Source organism: Myotis yumanensis, unplaced genomic scaffold (genome assembly GCF_028538775.1).
Source record: "Myotis yumanensis isolate MYYU_CA2020_CCGP unplaced genomic scaffold, mMyoYum1.0.hap1 SCAF_1, whole genome shotgun sequence".
Taxonomy (NCBI): Eukaryota; Metazoa; Chordata; class Mammalia; order Chiroptera; family Vespertilionidae; genus Myotis; species Myotis yumanensis.
The window spans coordinates 51,204,922-51,225,226 of record NW_027223752.1 but is presented as its reverse complement, the minus strand read 5'-3'; the positions used below and the strand labels follow the sequence as shown (position 1 = coordinate 51,225,226).

The 20,305-nt window shown below is 37.6% G+C and overlaps 1 protein-coding gene across 2 annotated transcripts in view; it reads right to left on the bottom strand.

Annotated features, from left to right (window-relative positions):
• Positions 1-5,296: 5,296 nt before the first annotated feature.
• The window catches only part of CLPX (caseinolytic mitochondrial matrix peptidase chaperone subunit X), a 45,552-nt gene continuing 30,543 nt past the window's right edge, over positions 5,297-20,305 (bottom strand). For both annotated transcript variants that reach the window (XM_070420755.1, XM_070420762.1), the window contains 5 exons: positions 19,856-20,020; positions 14,145-14,444; positions 11,722-11,814; positions 9,226-9,332; positions 5,297-7,315 (listed from right to left, as the gene is read on the bottom strand). In XM_070420755.1, coding sequence (XP_070276856.1) covers positions 7,225-7,315; positions 9,226-9,332; positions 11,722-11,814; positions 14,145-14,444; positions 19,856-20,020 — 756 coding nt within the window. In that variant the 3' untranslated portion in view covers positions 5,297-7,224. The remainder of the gene's footprint in view (positions 7,316-9,225; positions 9,333-11,721; positions 11,815-14,144; positions 14,445-19,855; positions 20,021-20,305) is intronic.

Genomic DNA, 20,305 nt, shown 5'->3' with positions numbered 1-20,305 from the left:
GATCTCATATTTTAAGAACAATGGGAAACTGGGGGATTTTAAGCTACATGATTGTTGTTGTTTTTTAAGTTAAACTCTATTTTGAGATCATTGTAAGAAATATGCAGTTGTGAGAAAAATACAGGGAGATCCTGTGTACTCTTAACTCAGTTTCTCCACATAGTAATATCTTGCAAAGCTGTAGTACAATATCACAACCAGGATGTTGGCATTGATAGTCAAGATACAGAACATTTATTTCCATCATTTCCAGGATCCCTCATTTGCCCTTTTATAGTCACACCCACTTCCCTTTAACCGCAACTGCTAACCCGGTCTCCATTTCTATAACTTCTGTCCTTTCAAGAATATTATATAAATGCAATCATATAGAACATAACCTTTGGGACTCCCTGTTTCCACTCAGTATAATCCTTTGGAGATTCATCCAGGTTGTTGTATTGATAGCGTTCCCTTTTATTGCAATAAAAGTGTGCAAAAAGAGAGCGGGTAAAGTTAAACCACACTTGGTTTAATCACTTTGAGGCTGTCATGAATAAAGCTGCTATAAAATTTGTATGCAGGTTTTTCTGTGACCATAAACCTTCATTGCATTGGAATAAATGCCCAGAGTGCAACTGCTGAGTCATATAGCAGTTGTATGTTTAGTGTTTTTTAAAAAATATATTTTTATTGATTTCAGAGAGGAAGGGAGAGGGTTAGAAACATGGATGAGAATCATTGATTGGCTGCCCCCTACTGGGGATCGAGCCTGCCACTTGGGCATATGCCCTGACTGGGAATCAAACCAGTGATCTCTTGGTGCATGGGTCAACACTCAACCACTGACCCACACCAGCTGGGCAGAACCTTACTTTTTAAAGCAAAAGTAATGGATGCCTTCTTGGGTAAGAGCCCAGCTCTGTCCCATGTAAAGAACCAATCAAAGCCTGACCCCACTTCCCAAAAGACCTCTCATATTTCTCAGAAACTCTTTGTAATACTCTACATATTTACTTGTATCTTATGTATTAAGTAACTTGTAATACTCTGCATATTTAAAGGCTTATCTTAAAATGTATTAGGTAAGGCATGACTCTAACTTTATATAGGGTATCCCCCAAATGTATACATTTTAACAGCTAATAGCTCAATTTTTTAAATGAAATGTATTTTAATGAACACTGCCTTTATAATTATTCTAAGTGTGTATATACATTTTTGACACCCTATATTTTCTAGATCAGTGGTTCTCAACCTTCCTAATGCCGTGACCCTTTAATACAGTTCCTCATGTTGTGGTGACCCCCAATTTCATTGTTACATATTGAACATAATTAAAGCATAGTGATTAATCACAAAAACAATATGTAATTATATATGTTTTCCAATGGTCTTAGGCGACCCCTGTGAAAGGGTCGTTCGACCCCAAAAGGGGTCGCGACCCACAGGTTGAGAACCGCTGTTCTAGATGGATACTCAGCTATCATTACCATTTATTGAATACTAGAGGCCTTGTGCACAAAATTCATGCACAGGGGCGGGGGATGTCCCTCAGCCCAGCCTGCACCCTCTCCAATCTGGGACCCCTTGGGGGCAGTCGGACATCCCTCTCACAATCTGGGACTGCTGGCTCCTAACCACTCGCCTGCCTGCCTGATTGCCCCTAGCCACTCTGCCTGCCAGCCTGATAGCCCCCTAACCGCTTCCCTGCTGGCCTGATTGACACCTAACTGCTCCCCTGCTGGCATGATCATCCCCAACTGCCCTCCCCTGCCAGCCCGATCACCCCCAACTGCCTTCCCCTGCGGGGCTGAGGGGACTGGGGGACTGAGGCTGGATGAGGCGGGGCTGAGGGGACTGGGCACCACCATCTTGTGGCCATGGGCACCGCCATCTTTGTGAAGGTGTGACAGTCAATTAGCATATTCCCTCTTTGCCATTTTGTGAGGCATGGCGGTCAATTAGCATATTCCCTCTTTATTAGATAGGATTCTTTTCCTAATTTGAAATACCATTTCCAATATTGAATTCCCATATATATTTGGGGTCTATTTCTGAACTTTATTTTCCTTTGATGTCTGTTCATTCATACACTGGTATGCACTTAAACTTGTGAAGCTATAATTTTTTTTTAATAGAATAGGCAGCACCTCTTGGTTAAGTGGAGAGGCCCTAGAACCAATATGCCTGGGATTAAATCCTGTTACTTACTAGTTGTGTGGCCTTGGGAAAGCTACTTAACCACTGGACTTCAGTTTCATCTATAAAAAGGGTTAATATAATCTAACTCATAGAATTGTTGCATTACATGAACAGTGACACAGTAAATACTACATGAGTGCACATTATCATTTTGCTTACCATTCTAACCTACTTTTCCATATGAACTTTAGATCTATTTGTCAATTTTAATTTAAAACCTTACCAGTGTTTTATTGGAACATTAAATATATAAATTAATGTAGGGGTAACAGACATCTTTATAATACTGAGTTTCCCCATTGAACAACATGGGATACCACTTTTCATCAGATTTTCAAAAATAGGTACCCATCTACTCTTCACTTCCATTGTTATCGCCTTAGTCCAATCCATTATCATCTGGCAGGCTTATTATAATAGTCCCACATGTCCGTGATTCAATCCTTGCTCCTCTATCATCTATAAAATTAAAAATGGAACTCCCATTTGACCTGGTAATCCCACTCCTAGGAATATATCCCAAGAAATCAGAAACACCAATCAGAATATATGCACCCTTATGTTCATAGCAGCACAATTTGCAATGCTAAGATCTGGAAACAGCCCAAGTGCCCATCAGCAGATGAGTGAATTAGAAAACTGTGGTACATCTACACAATGGAATACTACACTGCTGTAAAAAAGAAAGAACTCTTAACCACTTGCAACAGCATGGATGGACCTGGAGATCATTATGCTAAGTGAAATAAGCCAGTCAGAGAAAGATAAGTATCACATAATCTCACTCATTTGTGGAATAAAATGATCATAAACTGGTGAACAAAAATAGGTCCAGAGACATAGAAGGATCGAACAGACCGTCAAACCTCAGAGGGAATGCAGGGAAGGTTGGGGGGAGGGTAAGAGATCAACCAAAACACTATATGCATGCATATAGGCATAATCAAATGGACACAGACAATAGGGGGGTGAGGGCCTGTGTTGGGAGGTGGGAGCCGGCTGGGAGAGGTCAATGGGGGGAAAAGGAGACATATGTAATACTTTCAACCATAAAGAAAATTTTTTTTAAATGCAGGGGAATTGCCCTAGCTGGCTTGGCTCAGTGGGTAGAGCGTCAGCCTGTGGACTGAAGTGTCCTGGGTTCGATTCTGGCCAAGGGGACATGTTTGGGTTGCGGGCTTGATCCCCAGTGGGGGGTGTGCAGGAGGCAGCCGATCAATGATTCTCTCATCATTGATATTTCTAAAGGGTGTCCCAAAATGCATGCAAGAAGTAATTTTGATAGAAAACACAGGTTTACAATTAAAAGTTGTAAATTTTTATTGATTCATAAAGTATACAGTATAGGGTTATGTATGGAATAGCATATCGGGTAAACTGGATTATCACGTCGCGATAGCGAGCACCATTAACTATTATTGCCTGAGCAGCCGCATTTTCGAAGAATGGTCCGATGATGCCTCCAGCCCAAAATCCGCACCAAACAGTGACACATTGTGGATACATTTGTTTCTCAACAATCACTCCTGGATTTTCTGAACCCCAGATGCGACAATTTTGTCGATTAACCAAGCCATCAAGATGAAAATGAGCCTCATCGAAATTCAGCCACATTTATGCAAAACGGTCATGGAAAATTCTACCAAAAGAGTGCATATGTGCCAACAAAGCCGTGGAGGCCATTTACCTGATATGCTATTCCATACATAACCCTATACTGTATACTGTATGAATCAATAAAAAATTTACAATTTTTAATTATAAACCTGTTTTTTCTATCAAAATTACTTCTTGCGTGAATTTTGGGACACCCTTTATCTCTCTCTCTCTCTCTCTTTCCCTTCCTCTCTGAAATCAATAAAGAAATATATTTTTTAAAAATGTGGGGGAATAAAAACACATCTAATGTCTAACTTTTCTACTTAAACTCCCCACCTCTTTTTTTTTTTTTTTTTTTGAGGAGAAATATAAATTGGCTGCCTCCCACAGGCACTCCACCTGGGGATCAAGCCCGAAACCTAGGCATGTGCCCTGACAGGAATTGTACCCGTGACCTTCGGTGTACAGGAGTATGCTTAACCAATTGAGCCACACTGGCCAAGGCTACTTAAAACCCTTTTAGGCCCCTTCTCCTTTCTGCATAAAATTAGAAGTAGTCAATCTGGCATACAAGATATTCTGTTACTTGTTTTAAAATGTATGGAGCACCAAATTCACGAATCACTTTGGTAGGTGATGTTTTAATTAAATAGGCATTGTCTTCACCATGTGTAGTCAGAAAGACAAGTGAAAAATAAACTTGGGAGGTTTGCTACAGGATAGGAAATACTAGGCACTTGTCTAAATGCTGATGGGAATGATTCAGAAGGAGACGAATAATGTAGAAGACATACTAACAAAAAGAAATAAAGGTGTTGAGAAATGAGAGGGGATGATGGGATTCCCTCATAATGATGTGGGGTGACTGAGTTTGGGTAAGAGGGATTCTTCAGTTGTAATTGGATAAAAGATTGGGTGCTGAAGCAGCTAGATTTATAGATTTGATGATGGGAAGATGACTTTCATCTTCTGATGGTTTCTCAATGAAATACGAGGCAAAGTCTTCAGTTGAATGGAGAAGGGGGGAAATATATTACATGGTCATCTCAGCAGCAATGTGAAGTCATACTTGTTGCTTATTTCTCAACTCCTAAAGCTCCCTAGTAATTAAAACTTCTGATATTTTCATTACTCTTTTCTGGAAAAGTCATACTTGCTCTTCCAGATCATCTGGGCCACTACTCTTTATGCACCACACCTGGCACCTACCTCACTTCCATTATTATAATGCACTGATATTTATATTTGTGTTTGCTTCCCCTAGTAGACTAGTAATCTTCTTGAAAAGCTTGGTGTGTGTCCCTAGTGTGGGACCCATGCAGGATATGTAAGGATTTTCAATAGATGTTTAACATAAACTTTAAAAAGTCTTTTTTTCTGTGGAATTTGAAATTAGGACAATTAGCAGGTTATGAAAGTGCCAAGGATTAAGTAAACATTGAAATAAAGCAGCTCAGATATCTGTGTCCTTTTAAAAATGGCACTGCATTATGGACACACCACCACAATGGCATTCATTTAGTCCTTTTGTTTTATTCAAATGCCAAAACATAAGTTTCAAGATACAAACCGTAGTTATACTCAGTTGAGTTTGATTTAAAAACATTGATTATGTTTCGTTAACAACTTCCAAACCAAATGTGAGTTGTTGTGACTAAAACGTCTCCAAGTCCATTTCTGGAGGATTACTCTTATATTTAGTAGCTACTTCAATTTTCACTCTACAAAAAGGAAAATAATGATGTCATAAGAGAAAGATAATGAACAGTTATAATATGAAAGACTTCCTGAGAAAAACTTAACCATTCCTATGGAGACTAACAATAACAAGGATACTTGTTTCTGTTCCACACTATAGCAGTCAGACTTAAACACTGCAAAAGTGCATTTCTGGTTCTACCTCAGCCATCGATATCTCACATCCCTTATTACATCAGAGAAAGCCCAACTCTTCATTAACAGGATTTAGAATTTGCTAATAGCTTAAGGTTCTCTTCCTGAGAAAAAGGGGATAAAAGGAAAAGGAAAAAGTCTATAAACCAAAAAATAAAAACAAACATTTCAATGTACTTTGATTTAAACAATTTCAAATAAGTTTGAACTGAATAGTATAAAAAATTACATCAATATTATAGAAGGGAAGAAAAAGCTTAAAAGGTACACAAATATTTTAATATTTATGCAAACAAGTAATTTTCATTTTTAAGTCCCCCAAATTTCCCCCACTGTTTAATTTTATGCAGGTTGGGGCAAAAATAGGTTTACAGTTGTGAGTATGTGGAACAGTTTACTCTTGTATTATTATTTATTAACTAGAGGCCCAATGCACAAAATTTGTGCAAGGGGCTCTGCCCTTGCAGCCCCTGCTTCATCCGAAGGTCATCCAGAAGGACGTCCTGTCTAATTAGCATATTATGCTTTTATTATAGATTATTGTAATTATTTTCCATATGAACTGTAAATCCTTTGCCCCACCCTCTAACAAGGATTAATAACTTATATTGTAGTGTGACCACATTAACTTATGCTGATAGCAAAGCAGTTTTCTTTAATGTTCTATGAAGCCAAAAAATTAGACAAATATCCAGCACACAGAAAAACAAAACAAAAAATTAGCTGAGTATTTTAGGTAAATGCACAATATTAAGATATTTTATTTAGTTCAGCACATGGCTGTTATTATGACTGATGCTGCATGCTACTTTTAGTATTAGACGTAGTCTTTTCCTGAAGATTTATGGCAGACTTCAATTCCATCTGCTCACTCCTGGTACTAAAATGCATTAAAGATGGCAAATAAATCAGAAAAGTCAGAAGAGATTGGCCTTTCTTATAGTACCACTTGGGAAGTTAGTGTCATGCTTAGCAGGTAAGAATAAGAATACAGCTAAACAAATCGTTAAAATATGGTTCTTCAGGATACTTTTTCCATGAAAATTTTAACTACTTGGAAACTATGTTTAAGATAAAAATATCTTAAACATAGTTTCCAAGTAGTTAAAATGTTTAAGATAAATAAAATTCTAATATTTTCAGGAAACAAATAAGGGTAAAAAAGATTAAAGAATGGTATCTCGATCTTCAATTTTAAAGAATTTATTTTCCCATTTGTAGAGTAACATTATTGTAAAATAGTTATTGCAACATCTGCATTGCTTAAAAGAACTCCTTAGAATTTTGTTTTAGCATTTTTTTTTAAAAACTGAACCAAAATAATGTACATTTTATCGCTGAACACTGTGTCATTAAAGTCCACATAAAGTCTTTTGTACCAATCAATGTGATATTACTTAATATACATGATCTGATTTTTATTCTAAAGGCTTCTGACCATGTATGATATCCAAGACAGATCCAATGCTTTTAATGTCAGACTGCAGAGACAGTTATGATCCTAAACACAGAAGGAAAGCTTTATATACAGGACAAAAGTCTGACAATTTAGCTGTTTGCAGCATCTGCTTGGCGAGGCCATCCTTCTTCTTCAACTCCAGAATCATACTCCTCTTCAGAGGATTCTTTTGTTGGAGCCCTATAATAAAAAAACATGTTTTTTTAAATAAAAATGAGGAGTAAACATGATTTCTAGGCTCAACATTTTCCTTAACAAATGTATTACTGAAATAAATTGACAACAAGGCTTTTAAAAATCCATTTTGCCCTAGCCAGTGTGGCTCAGTTGGTTAGTGTTGTCCTGTGCACCATAAGGTTGTGGATTCAATTCCTGGTCAGGGCACATACGTAGGTTACAGGTTTGATCCCTGGTTGGGGTGCATACAGGAGGCAACCAATCGATATTTCTCTCTCACATCAATGTTTCTTTCTTTCTCTCTCTCCTTTTCTCTCTCCCTCCCTGCTGGAAGCCAATTCTAGCATGTCATAATTTCAAGAGTTTCATCAAAAGGTTGATGGAACTTGGGGACTCAACAGGGTTGAGTCACACATATGTAATTACCTGTTGGGAATGGCTAAAGGCATTTCCCCAAACCTGAAAAGGGATGATTGCTTGGCTGCCAGACAGCTAAAGGGCATCTTAATCTACATGTTATTGCCTCCTACTGGCCAAACACCTGAACAGCTGTAGGCTAATTCCCCCATTCTGACAATGCTTGTGTATACCCTTTGAAGTGTATATCTCTGCCTACCTCAGGACAAGTTGTGTTAATAAAAAGCATGGGGTCCTGAGACGAGGAGAACTTAGAACTTAGACCTTAGAACTTAGATCTTAGCTTCCTTTAAGCTAAGCTCCTCTGACCCCCAAATGCCTTTCAAAATTATGCTTTGTCTTCAGACTCCTATTTAATCTACACACAGCCTTCTCCAGATTTCCTGAACCCTTCTTAATGCTGGAACAAGAACCCCCGACACCTCCCCCCATCCCTCCCCCTCTCTCTAAAAATCAATGAACATGTCCTCAGGTGAGGATTTTTTTAAAAATCCATTTTTCCAGCAAGTAGCTAAAACCTATTATTTCAACTCAAATGCTTGACTTTTAGCATATGTCTATGGTAAAGAAGATGAAGCTCTGACTAAATCTAGTTTGACTCAAACTAATCAAAATTATGATCAGACCACTGCAATTCCACTAATTAGACCACTAATATATAGTAATGTCATCTAAAAACAAAAATAAAAGATTGTTCTTTGAATAACGAAAGTTGTTAAAAATCAAAGATTGTTATTTGAATAACTAAAGTTGCTCAAAGTCAATCGCCTCCTAAGTTATCTCAGAAGATAACATAAAATATAACATACCTTGTGACAGTTAAAACAGAAATCTAGTTTTTATGTAGGTAACATTAATGTCAAGCACTAAATAATAAATATTTATTGAATAGATCAGGTCAGTAAACTACAGCCTACAGGCCCATCATCTGTTTTTGTAAATAAAGACTTAGAGTAATACAGACATCCTCATTCATTTACAAACTGTCTATAGCTGTTATCACACTGTGAGTAATTGCAAATACATACTGTATGGCCCTATAATATTTTGCCCTTTACAAGAAAGTGTGCTGACCCCTGGAATAGATAAAGCAATGAAAGATGTATCAAATTTGTCAACTGATATGATACAAATGAGAGAAAAATTATGTCCACAAAGTTTTGGTCTTGTGAAAGACATAAAACAAATCATTAACAAATTACAGAATTAGCAGTAAAGTTCACTTAAATTTTTTCATTTGGATTACTTTTATGTCTCTCTAAATCTTCTCCCTTAATGGAAAAAGTAGAGGCCAATTTTGAAGATCAATTTTCAAAAGACTCACAAAATATTTTATAAACCAAAATGAGAACATTTTTCTACAGAAAAGTTATGATTATTGCTTCTCTTATGAATATAAGGATTTTTATGCAATTTTTATGACAAACCAATAAATTATAGCACTGAAGAGCTGATCTTAAATTTTAGAGCTGTTCTAGCTTGACAGAACACCTTACCGGATGTATCCTGGTTCCTTTTTTCCTTCTACTACTTCTTTGTCAACCTCCACACATACAATATCAGAATTAGGGACTTCAAACATTGGTTCTAATAATAGCTTTTCCTAAAAAGACAGAAAGTAATGAATGGCATGGAAAACTGAGGTTACATATAACATACTTGTATTCCACAGGCTACAAATCAAAGTCATTAACTCAGTAAACATTACTGAGTCCTATTATGTACCAGGAACTGAAAGTTGAAAAAGTCAATGTAAAAGTTTTTATATTCATATTAAAACAGCTTCTAAATAAATTCAGAAAGAAGTCATTCTATAAGGGAAGGCTATTTGTCTGTACTTCTGCCTACTTAGGTCACCATACACATACAAAAGGACTACATACTTTTGGATTTGGATGTCTCTCAAAAGCATTCATGGCATATTCTATGATTAGTCTTACTTCAAAAATGATTATTCCTAAATCATCTCTACCAAGCTCTTCAATTTTTACCATGACTTCAAATAAGCTTTTGTCTCAAGTGCTTCAGATTTAAAGTTGTTTACTAATGCCCAGCTGATGTGGCTCAGTGGCTGAGCACTGGCCTATGAACCAGGAGGTCAGAGTTCGATTCCTAGTTAGGGCACATGCCTGGGTTGCAGGCTCGATCCCCAATAGGGGGCATGCAGAAGGCAGCTAACTGATGATTCTCTCTCATCACTGATGTTTCTATCTCTCTCTTCCTCTCCCTCCAGCTCACTCAAAAAAATAAAATAAAAATCAATAAAAACATATTAAAGAAAACTTTACTAAAGGAAACTAGTTTTGCCTACAAGTTGGGGCTGGATTATATTCCATTTTAAGGAAAATCTGACCAAATCTGACTTGACTCAAACTAATCAAAATTATGATCAGACTACCACAATTCCTTTATATAGTAATGTCATTTGAAAACAACAATAAAAGACTGTTCTTTGAATAACTAAAGTTGTTCAAAACCAATCAACTGCCTCTTAAGTTATCTCAGAAGATAAGCAAACATCAAATATAACATACCTTGTGACAGTTAAAACAGAAACCTAATTTTTGTGTAGGTAACATTAATGTCAAGCTCTGTATAATAAATATTGGTTGAGTACAACAAATTTCTTTTAAAATGTCACTGCTATCACCTACTTTTCTAGTGTGCATTTTTTATATAAATCTGTCCTTAATCAGTAGCACCTAAAGTCTAGGCCTTCATTAGTGCAGTAGAACCTCGGTTCTCAAAGTTAATTCATTCCAGAAGGTTGTTCAAGAAGTGACTTGTTCAAAAAACAGAATCATTTTTTCCCATTAGAAATAATGCAAATTGAATTAATCCATTCCAGACCCCCAAATGATTCCATTTTATCCTTTCTTATATACAGTACATGTCTAATGTACTTTTTAATCTATAAATAAACACTTCTTCAATTTATCAAACCACCCCCTACTAACCTTAAAGGAACCACTTTCAGCACTTGTTCCAGGGGTGTCTTTCAGGTCTGTATGCAGCATTTTTGCTTGTTCATATATCATTGCCTCCTAAATGCTGTCACTGGCTAACTAATTTTCATTTATCCAAATCAACAAGTTTTTCTACCTGTTCAATTGCCTGTGTTCAATGCTTCTTTCACACCCTTAGCAACATGAGCACTCTTGGCCTCTTTATGCTTTAAAATTGTGCTAATTGTTTTTCTGCCAGCAACAAAAGTATTCTCTCTTTTGTTTGTTGCCTTCGAGACACTTTTTGTCATGCTGCGGTATCAGCATGAAAGGGTTGCCAGGTCTAAAAACAAAGTTTGGTTCGATAACCAAGACATATTTTTCTGTGAGTGTGGTCCAGAACTTAATTGTTCAAGATGGGATATATTCGAGAAACGAGGTTTGACTGTATAATCTCAAAATGTCCTACTGAGATGAAGTAATATTTAGCAGTGAAATCCTTAAAAGAAAATAGGAACATGATCTTGCTTTGAAAGTATGTAGGGAAATAGTAACACACTGTGCAGGTAGGGGAGAGAGCTCTAAAGAAGAAAGTGGGTTGTGGCTGAAAACAGACTGGGTCTCTAGGATTTGTTACAAAATAAAAAAAAGTTCATACCATACTGAAAAATTTAGTGGTATAGGATCAAGGTATTTGCAAATAAATTTCAAGCAAACAAACACAAAAATGAGGATTTCAATGGGTCTGAAAAGGCACTCTAGGGCTTAGTCCAAAGGCCTGTATAGAATTTTCTGAAATTCTCCCTCCCTTGAACCTGATTTTTCTCTATTTCATTAATCATAGTATGTGTATCCTTTGCTGCAAATATCTTAAAGTTTCTTTTTAGAAAGAAGAAAAATATAATCTACTATGACAATTTAAAAAAACCACAAAAGCACTTGGGCAACTCTCTGGATATATTTCCAAAGGAAAAACATGGAGTATTAATATTCTCAAAACTAAGATCAATAAATAATCTAGTTTTTGTAATAATAACACCAACTTACCATTATGGACCGAAGACCTCGTGCACCTGTTTTTCGTTCTAGTGCCAATCTGGCTATAGCTTTCAAAGCATCCTCAGTAACATTCAGTTCACACTAAAAATAGATTTAAAAGAAATAAGAACTTAGATAATACTTGGTGATATTTTCCTAATATAACCACATAGCATTTGATCTATTAACTGTTACTACCTACTACCATTACTAGTCTATTTAGAACAAAAAGGAAGCAATGCCTAGACTTTACAGATAAGAGTCAGAGGAGTAAGTACACTGATTCACTTAGAAATACGGGGCCAGAATCTTATGTTTTGACTGACCCTATCTATCCCTTTTCAGAATAAAGGATTTTTAGACTCTCAATTTCTTACTAGAAAACATACATTTTAAAGAGTGTTACTAAACTTTAGATAAGCCTCTCTAAATTACCACGCATTTCCAAATAGAGTTCAAATTATTGAGAATATACCCCCAAGACATTTTCAAAGTACTTTGGAACATAAATTTTATAAATCCTTAGTATTAAGCATCTTTTGTTATTAATTTCTACCTCCAGAAAACATAAAATTTAAGTGAGATATTTGTCTCTCATGGTTTTTTAGAACCTTGCCTTCAAGAAGCACCACTTGCCCTGTATAGCTCAGGTGGTTGGAGTGTCGTCCCATCCACCAGAGGATGGCGGGTTTGATTTCTGCTCAGGGCACAGGCCCAGGTCACAGGTTCAATCCCTGGTTGGGGCGCGTGTGGGAGGCAATCTAGCAATGTTTCTCTTTCATAATGATGTTTCTCTCTCTCTCCCTCCCTTCCTCTAAGATAAAAAACAACAACAACAACCCCCCCCCCCACCACCACCACCACTTGTTTCTATCAATTAACCTATTCTGTCCTTAATTCTTGAAAAGGTTTTTTTCTAGATTAACATGGACTTTCATTCAACAATTACTGAACCTCTTATGTGATTATATTTTAGAGACTAAATGATGAATGAGACACTCTCTTTGACCTCAAAGAACTTACTCTACTAGGTGGTGACAAATTAGCAAACCACCATTTACAACACAGTGTATGCACATTGTGCTAAGGGAGCACCAAAGTGGGGGCATCTAAATAAGACCAGGAGACCAAGAAGGATTTTAAGGAGGGGTGTAAGATAATTAGCTTTGTGTTTACTCATTCAATAAATATTTGTTAAGAACTTAATAGCTGTTTGCTGGGCACTGTGCTTAATAATTTAAAAACGGTCCGATCTGGAAGTAAAGTGGAAGATAATGATGGTGGTGATGGTCATAAACAGATTTGAGACAGGGAAACTGACCAATTAGGAACCAAATGCATGGGTCAAGACAAAGGAGCTTGAGTTGAGGTAGTGGCAAGGCAATGGAGAGAAGACTACTATTTAGAGATACTAAGTTAATAAAACCCAAAACATCTGCTATCAGATTGACTGTGTGGGTTTGAGTGACCTCCAGGTGCCTGGTACAGAGAAGTAAATGTGGGAGCTAATAAAACTTTATAGAAAAAAACTATATAAAAGTATACACAGTATAACACAACAAAAGCATTTAGAATGTCAAGGCTGAAAGGACAATCCTGTGTCTGGCTTGAGGGGTTTAGAGTAGGCTGCCAGAATAATCTGTAATAATAAAAGCATGATATGCTAATTAGACAGGACATCTTCCAGATGAAGCTGGGGCTGCATGGGAAGCCCGGGTCCCGGGTGCCTGCCGGAGGCCAGAGGGAAGCCAGGGTCTTGGGTGCCAGAAGGAAGCTGGTGCCGGCAGCCAGGGGGAAGAAAGGCCTACTCTTGCACGAATTTCATGCATTGGGCCTCTAGTATATATATGTTTATTTATCTTTAAACTTTAGACTACAATGAACATTTTAATTGTGACAAATAAAGCCAACTCATAAATGTCTAATATAATAAAATGTACCTTCCCTGATTCAAGATCTATCTTTAATGAGGAATAGGCTGGTATTCCAGATGAATATGACTGCTTTTTTATTTTTTACTAGAGGCCTGGAGCACAGATTCGTGCACCATTGGGGTCCCTCGTCCCTTGGCCTGGCCTGCGGGGATCAGGCCAAAACTGGCTCTCTGACATCCTCCAAGGGGTCCCAAATTGCAAGAGGGCGCAGGCCAGGCTGAGGGACCCCACCGGTGCATGATCATGGCTGGGGAGGGACCTCGGGAAGGCTGCAGGGCATGTCTGGCTCATCTCACCCAGTCCCCATCAGCGGGACCCCAGCAGCAAGCTAATATACCAGTCAGAGCGTCTTCCCTCTGGTGGTCAGCATGCTTCGTAGCGACTGGTCAAACGAACAGTTGGACACTTAGCATATTAGGCTTTTATATATATAAATGCTAATATATGCAGTTTCAATAGCAAAAAACATTAACTAAGTATGAAAAATAAAAATCTAACCTTATCCATGCTGAATAAGGCCTGGTACTGAGGAATAACAGCATTACGTGGCTCAGTTAGTATTTGTACAAGTGTTTTCTCATCTAGGCTATGTAAAGGAACTACCACAGGCAACCGTCCCACAAACTCAGGAATCATGCCAAATTCAATGAGATCTCTTGCTTCTACATGACGTAATAATCGATCTTTTTCTTCAATGTCTTGGTGAGTATTTGATTCGCCACTTCGATTGGCAAGGTCTGCAGCAGCTGCAGCCCTTCTGCCTTTTCCAAGATTTGATGGTGTTCCAAATCCAAGATACTGCCAAAGAACAGATGGATGTTATAAACAGCAGAATGAAGTTGCATTGTACTAAGTACTTTTTATGCATGTCTCATGTGATCTTTGCAACAGAAGAAAGTTCTATCATCATTCACATTTTACAAATAAAGCAAATGGGTCTAGAAAGATTAAGTACCTTGTCAAAGCTCTTGTTGCTGAAGTGGTAAAGGCAGGATTTGAACTCAGGTCTATCTATCTTCAGAATTGAGAACCTATAATAACCAACTCTCAAAGAATGATTTCTAGTAAAGTAGATAAGTAAGAAGTCCTTAGAACTCAGATAATGATATTTGAGTTTTTCTGAGACCTGTGAACTAGTGTGATTTCCAAAATAGGTAAGAACTGTGAAAATGGAGATGGTAATTATTGTGTAACCAAAGTTAATTTTATAATACTTTAAACAGGAGTAGTGCCTTCAGAACAAGCAGCGTGATAAAGAAATTATCCAGCCCTAATTGCTTTGGCTCAGTGGATAGAGCGTTGGCCTGCGGACTAAAGGGTTCCAGGTTTGCCCTAGCTGGTTTGGCTCAGTGGCTAGAGCGTCAGCCTGCGGACTCAAGGGTCCCAGGTTCGATTCCGGTCAAGGGCATGTACCTTGGTTGCGGGCACATACCCAGTAGGGAGTGTGCAGGAGGCAGCTGATCGATGTTTCTCTCTCATCGATGTTTCTAACTCTCTATCCCTCTCCCTTCCTCTCTGTAAAAAAATCAATAATAAAAATATACAAACAAACAAAAACACATTTATTAAAAAATAAATAAATAAATAAAAATAAAGGGTCCCAGGTTTGATTCCAGTCAAGGGCATGTGCCTGGGTTGCAGGCTTGATCCCCAGTGTGGAGCGTACAGGAGGCAACCAATCAATGATTCTCTCTCATCACTGATGTTGCTCTCTCTCTCTCCCTCTCCCTTCCTTTCTGAAATAAATAAAAATGTATTTTTAAAAAATTATCCACAAGGGTCGTAAGTCACTGCTAAGCATTCTATTAAAATCATGATTTGGGGTTACATATATCAACCTATGAATTAGAATAATTTAAGATTCGATTTTAAAAAGAACACATAAGGATAACATCAAACAAGAATGCTAAGTTTGCTGCAAAAGGTTGGACCTCTAAGGTGTGTGGATCTTGCTTCAGTCAATATAAAAGAACTATACTCTAGGTCAGTGGTCGGCAAACTCATTAGTCAACAGAGCCAAATATCAACAGTACAACGATTGAAATTTCTTTTGAGAGCCAAATTTTTTAAGCTTAAACTATATAGGTAGGTACATTGTTATTAACTTAATTAATAATTTTGGATTGAGTACTTAGTATTAACAACATGAGTTCAATACACTAATATATTTATGAAATGCCTATTATGTGTCTAAGGCTGGAGAAAACATGACATCCTTCTGGAACTTACATTCTAGTGAGGAAGATCAACTTTAAATAAATAAATAGTCACATCAAATAATTGCAGTTGTCATGAGTGCTAAGGAAGGAAATAAACAGTAAGCGAGAGAAGTTATTTAGCAAGGTTAGGCATTTAAACCCCTCTAAGCAGATAAGTTTCACTTTATAATAATAAAGTCACCAACACAAAATAATTACAATTCTTAAACTGATGACAAAAATACCTGTAGGATTTGCAGCTGGTTGGAAAAATACAGGTAACTTTATGCTTCAAGTAGGTACTTTTGTCACCAGCGTGCGATTTGTGGACGCAACTAGCACTAACCACTGCACATGAGACTGCTGACTGACTGGCTCACTCAACTCGTGCATGAATCACGCGCACCTCCCCGGTGCTGCGTATTCCACAACCCGCCTGCGCCGTGTCTCCCGACACCTCCCACTTCCGAACCACTTCTTCAAAATAGACTCGCCCAGACCGAAAACCGACTTCTGCACATGGGCCACGAAGTTTCAATCGCACTGTACATGCCCACAGGTGGTATTTTGTGGAAGAGCCACACTCAAGGGGCCAAAGAGCCGCGGTTTGCCGACTACTGCTCTAGGTAATTATCAGAGAGCTTAATTTTGATGTCATACAGCTTTTGTCAAAAGTATAAGCACATGATGTATGAGAAAACAGAGTAAGTTAAAAATCAATTCCTCTGGCCTGGCAGGTGTGGCTCAGCAGTTGAGCATCAACCCAGGAAACAAGAGGTCACCAGTTCAATTCCAGGCCAGGGCATATGCCTGGGTTGTGGGCTCAATCTCCAGTGGGGGATGTGTAGGAGGCAGCCGATTGATGGTGTTCCTCTCTCACTGATGTTTCTCTCTCTCTATCCTTCTTTTCTCTCTCTCTCTGAAAAAATCAATAAAAACGTATTTTTAAAAAATCAATTCCTCTGATTCTCCAAGCTGTGTACATGAACAGTTAGTGTATAGGAAAGCAAAATACCTTTCATTCAATAATTTAAACACTTATTAAGCATATTTCATATATAGGCATATCTAGTAATAAAAGTATACATATTTTTATGTAAGTATAAACATTAAGCAATTACTACAGTGGTTCTCAACCTTCCTAATGCTGCGACCCTTTAATATAGTTCTTTATGTTGTGGTGACCCCAATTTCATTGTTACAAATTGAACATAATTAAAGCATAGTGATTAATCACAAAAACAGTATGTAATTATATATGTGTTTTCCAATGGTCTTAGGCGACCCCTGTGAAAGGGTCGTTCGACCCCCAAAGGGGTCACAACCCACAGGTTGAGAAACGCTGAATTTCTATAAAACACTGGGGATACAAACCTGAACACAGTCCTTACCCTAAAAGGACTTATTGAGAGTGAGAACACATGAAGGTATTGAAGTATCATAGATGTAATAAAGAACAACTGTACAGCAAACAATGGCAGTGGAAAGGAGGAAAAGGCACATGCAGGGGAGTGAAGGTAGGAGGTGAAAGCCTTCACAGAGGAATTGCCAAATCATTTAACAGACAGTCTTTAAGGATGAACACATATTTGCCAACTAGATTGAGGTAGTGGAGGGCATGAGCTCAAGGAATAAAACTTAGGACTACAAGCACTTTGATATGGTTGGAATAAAAGTATATTATTTTAACACTAGAGGCCTGATGCACGAAATTCGTGCAAGAGTAGGCCCTCATAGCCCTGACTTCGTCTGGACAGTAGTTCTGCTGTTCGGCCATTTGGTCGATTTGCATATTACACTTTTATTATTATAGATTATTATAGATAGATTGTAACCCTGGCTTTCAGTGAGGGTTGATAAAACAAAAGACATGTGTTTAGGATTAAATGTGTTTAACCCTCTGTAAAATCACAGTTGAAGACCCTTATGAAAAGGAATTTTCATAAAGATCTATATGACAAACTTTTTTAATCTCTCTCCTCAAGACCTCATATGACCCAAACCTTCCTTCTATATTCTTCTCATCTCTTTTCTCATATTACTTTTAACTGTTCTTTTCTACATGTTAGCTTCAAATTCTCTTTTGAAATTATGAATTATAAATAAATATCAGAACATGGTCCCTGCCTTAGGTTACAGAATTTCAAATATAAAGTTATCTTTCTCTCTCTCTCACATAGAGAAATAACATCTTTCTAATTTATTTGGCTAATTTATGCAAAATTTCAAAAGCAAAAAAAACACCAATTAAGGATATGGAAATGCTATCCATGCTGAGTAAGGCCTGGTACTGAGGAGTAACAGCATTACATGGCTTTGTTAGTATTTGTACAAAAGTTTTCTCATCTAGACTATGCAAAGGGATTACCACAGGCAACCCTTCCATTAGCAGCACTGTATTTTTATACTACTAAACTGCTACTGAAACTAGTGCATGCAAAGCCAAGGAGAGAGACTTAAAGCAAGTAATACAGCAAAGAGCTGATATGATATATTCATTTAGGTAGAATGTTATGTTATGTAAAAGGGATGATTTGTGGCTAGGCATTATATAAAACACATGGAAAATACAGGTCTTTTGGGCTTCTATGTTGCTATTATATTTTACTATAATCAGTCAATAAATAGATACTGGGCATGTACCTTGAAGATATGAAGAAATAAGTTCCAGTTAAAAATCAAGGTTTATAAGAATATTCAGGAAACATCTATAAAACTATGTGGGATTCACAACCCTTGCTCCAATCCCCAAATTGCTCCCTTCCATTTGTCAGCAGGGGCAATGGAGACTAGCTCTTTATTGGGCTTCAGTGAATTGAGTAAGAGGAATGAATAGAAATTTTACTGATACAACACCTACCTCAAATAATAAAATAACACCTTAAAGGAGATAGAAAATTGATATAATCAAGTTATACTTTTTTAAATGTCCAAATATATATATAGTCCCAAAAAATATATACACACTTTAACAGCTGATAACTCACGTTTCACTCCTTCTCAGGTTTAACTGATTTGAAATAATGGGTGAAGTTAGATTAAGCTTTGAACAAAGAAAATTTTTCCTGAAGTGCCACTAGACTCTTTTTTATGAGGATACATAAAAGATAAAGTTTTATGGTATAAAACCAGCAACAATCAATGAATTGAGGGCACACAAATACCAAATGAAATGATTCTTGATGTTTGAGATTCTATTGCTTCACTAAAGGCCTGGTGCACAAAATTCGTGGGGGGGTGGGGGGGTGGAGTCTGCACCCTCTCAAATCTGGGACCCCTCGGGGGATGTCTGACTGCCGGTTTAGGCCCCATGGGATGGGGTCTAAACCGGCAGTCGGACATCCCTCTCACAATCCAGGACTGCTGGCTCCTAACCACTTGCCTGCCTACCAGCTTGATTGCTGCCTAACTGCTCCCCTGCCAGCCTGATGGCCCCCAATTGCCCTCCCTGATGGCCCCCAACTGCCCTCCCCTGCCAGCCTCATGGCCCCCTACTGCCCTCCCCTGCTGGCCTGATTGCCCCTAACCGCCTCTGCCTCGGCCCCCACCACCGTGGCTTTGCCCGGAAGTCAAACAGTAGGAAGATGTCCAGTCTCTTGGTCTAATTAGCATATTACCATTTTATTAGTATAGATGTTATCAGCTGTGCCTGGACCAGAACAGTCATCAGTTTGAAAACAGGCACTGACGAAAAAAACAATATTCATTTCTGTAGATTCTTTTACATTTTGAAAATGAACTGTATGTTAATAAGTACTGACTAATCATTCCAAGTGTGTATACATTTTTTGGGGACATCCTGTACATGGATGATATTTGGAAATATTCTAATTTGCTACCCTAAAATTAAAAAATTAAAAAACTAGAAATATGTTTCTGGTATGCTCTAAGAAAACCTTAACTCTTTAAAATTCACAACTGGCAGCCAGCACATATGAGAATAGAAAATGAGTATCCATCCTCTGTAACTTCAAATGTTCTGTATCCCAGTAACTCCTCAGAAAAACTTACCTTTTCATTTTTCCTCCTGCTGATGATTCTGTCTAAACCATTGAAAGCACCAGATGCAACAAACAGGATGTTTGTTGTATCAACTTGTACTGTTTCTCCACGTAACTTGCGGGAATTCTTTTCTGGAACATTGACTATTGTGCCTTCTAGTAGTTTCAATAAGCCCTATAGAATGAATGATTTTTAGCATCATCATATAAGTGTATTATTTATTATACTTTAGATAATGGGATTCAATGGGGAAAATAATATGTGGTTATGATCAATGAGCATAGCTAAAGAAAACTCCATTTCTAGAAGTAACATGAAAATCTAATGCACTATCACATTAATAATTAATAAATTTATTTGGAATAGTTTCGAGACTCCTGATGCATTTAGAAATCAATCAACTGACAGGTTGTTTTTGATAGTAAAGACATAATTCTGACATTAAGACAGAATTATGCC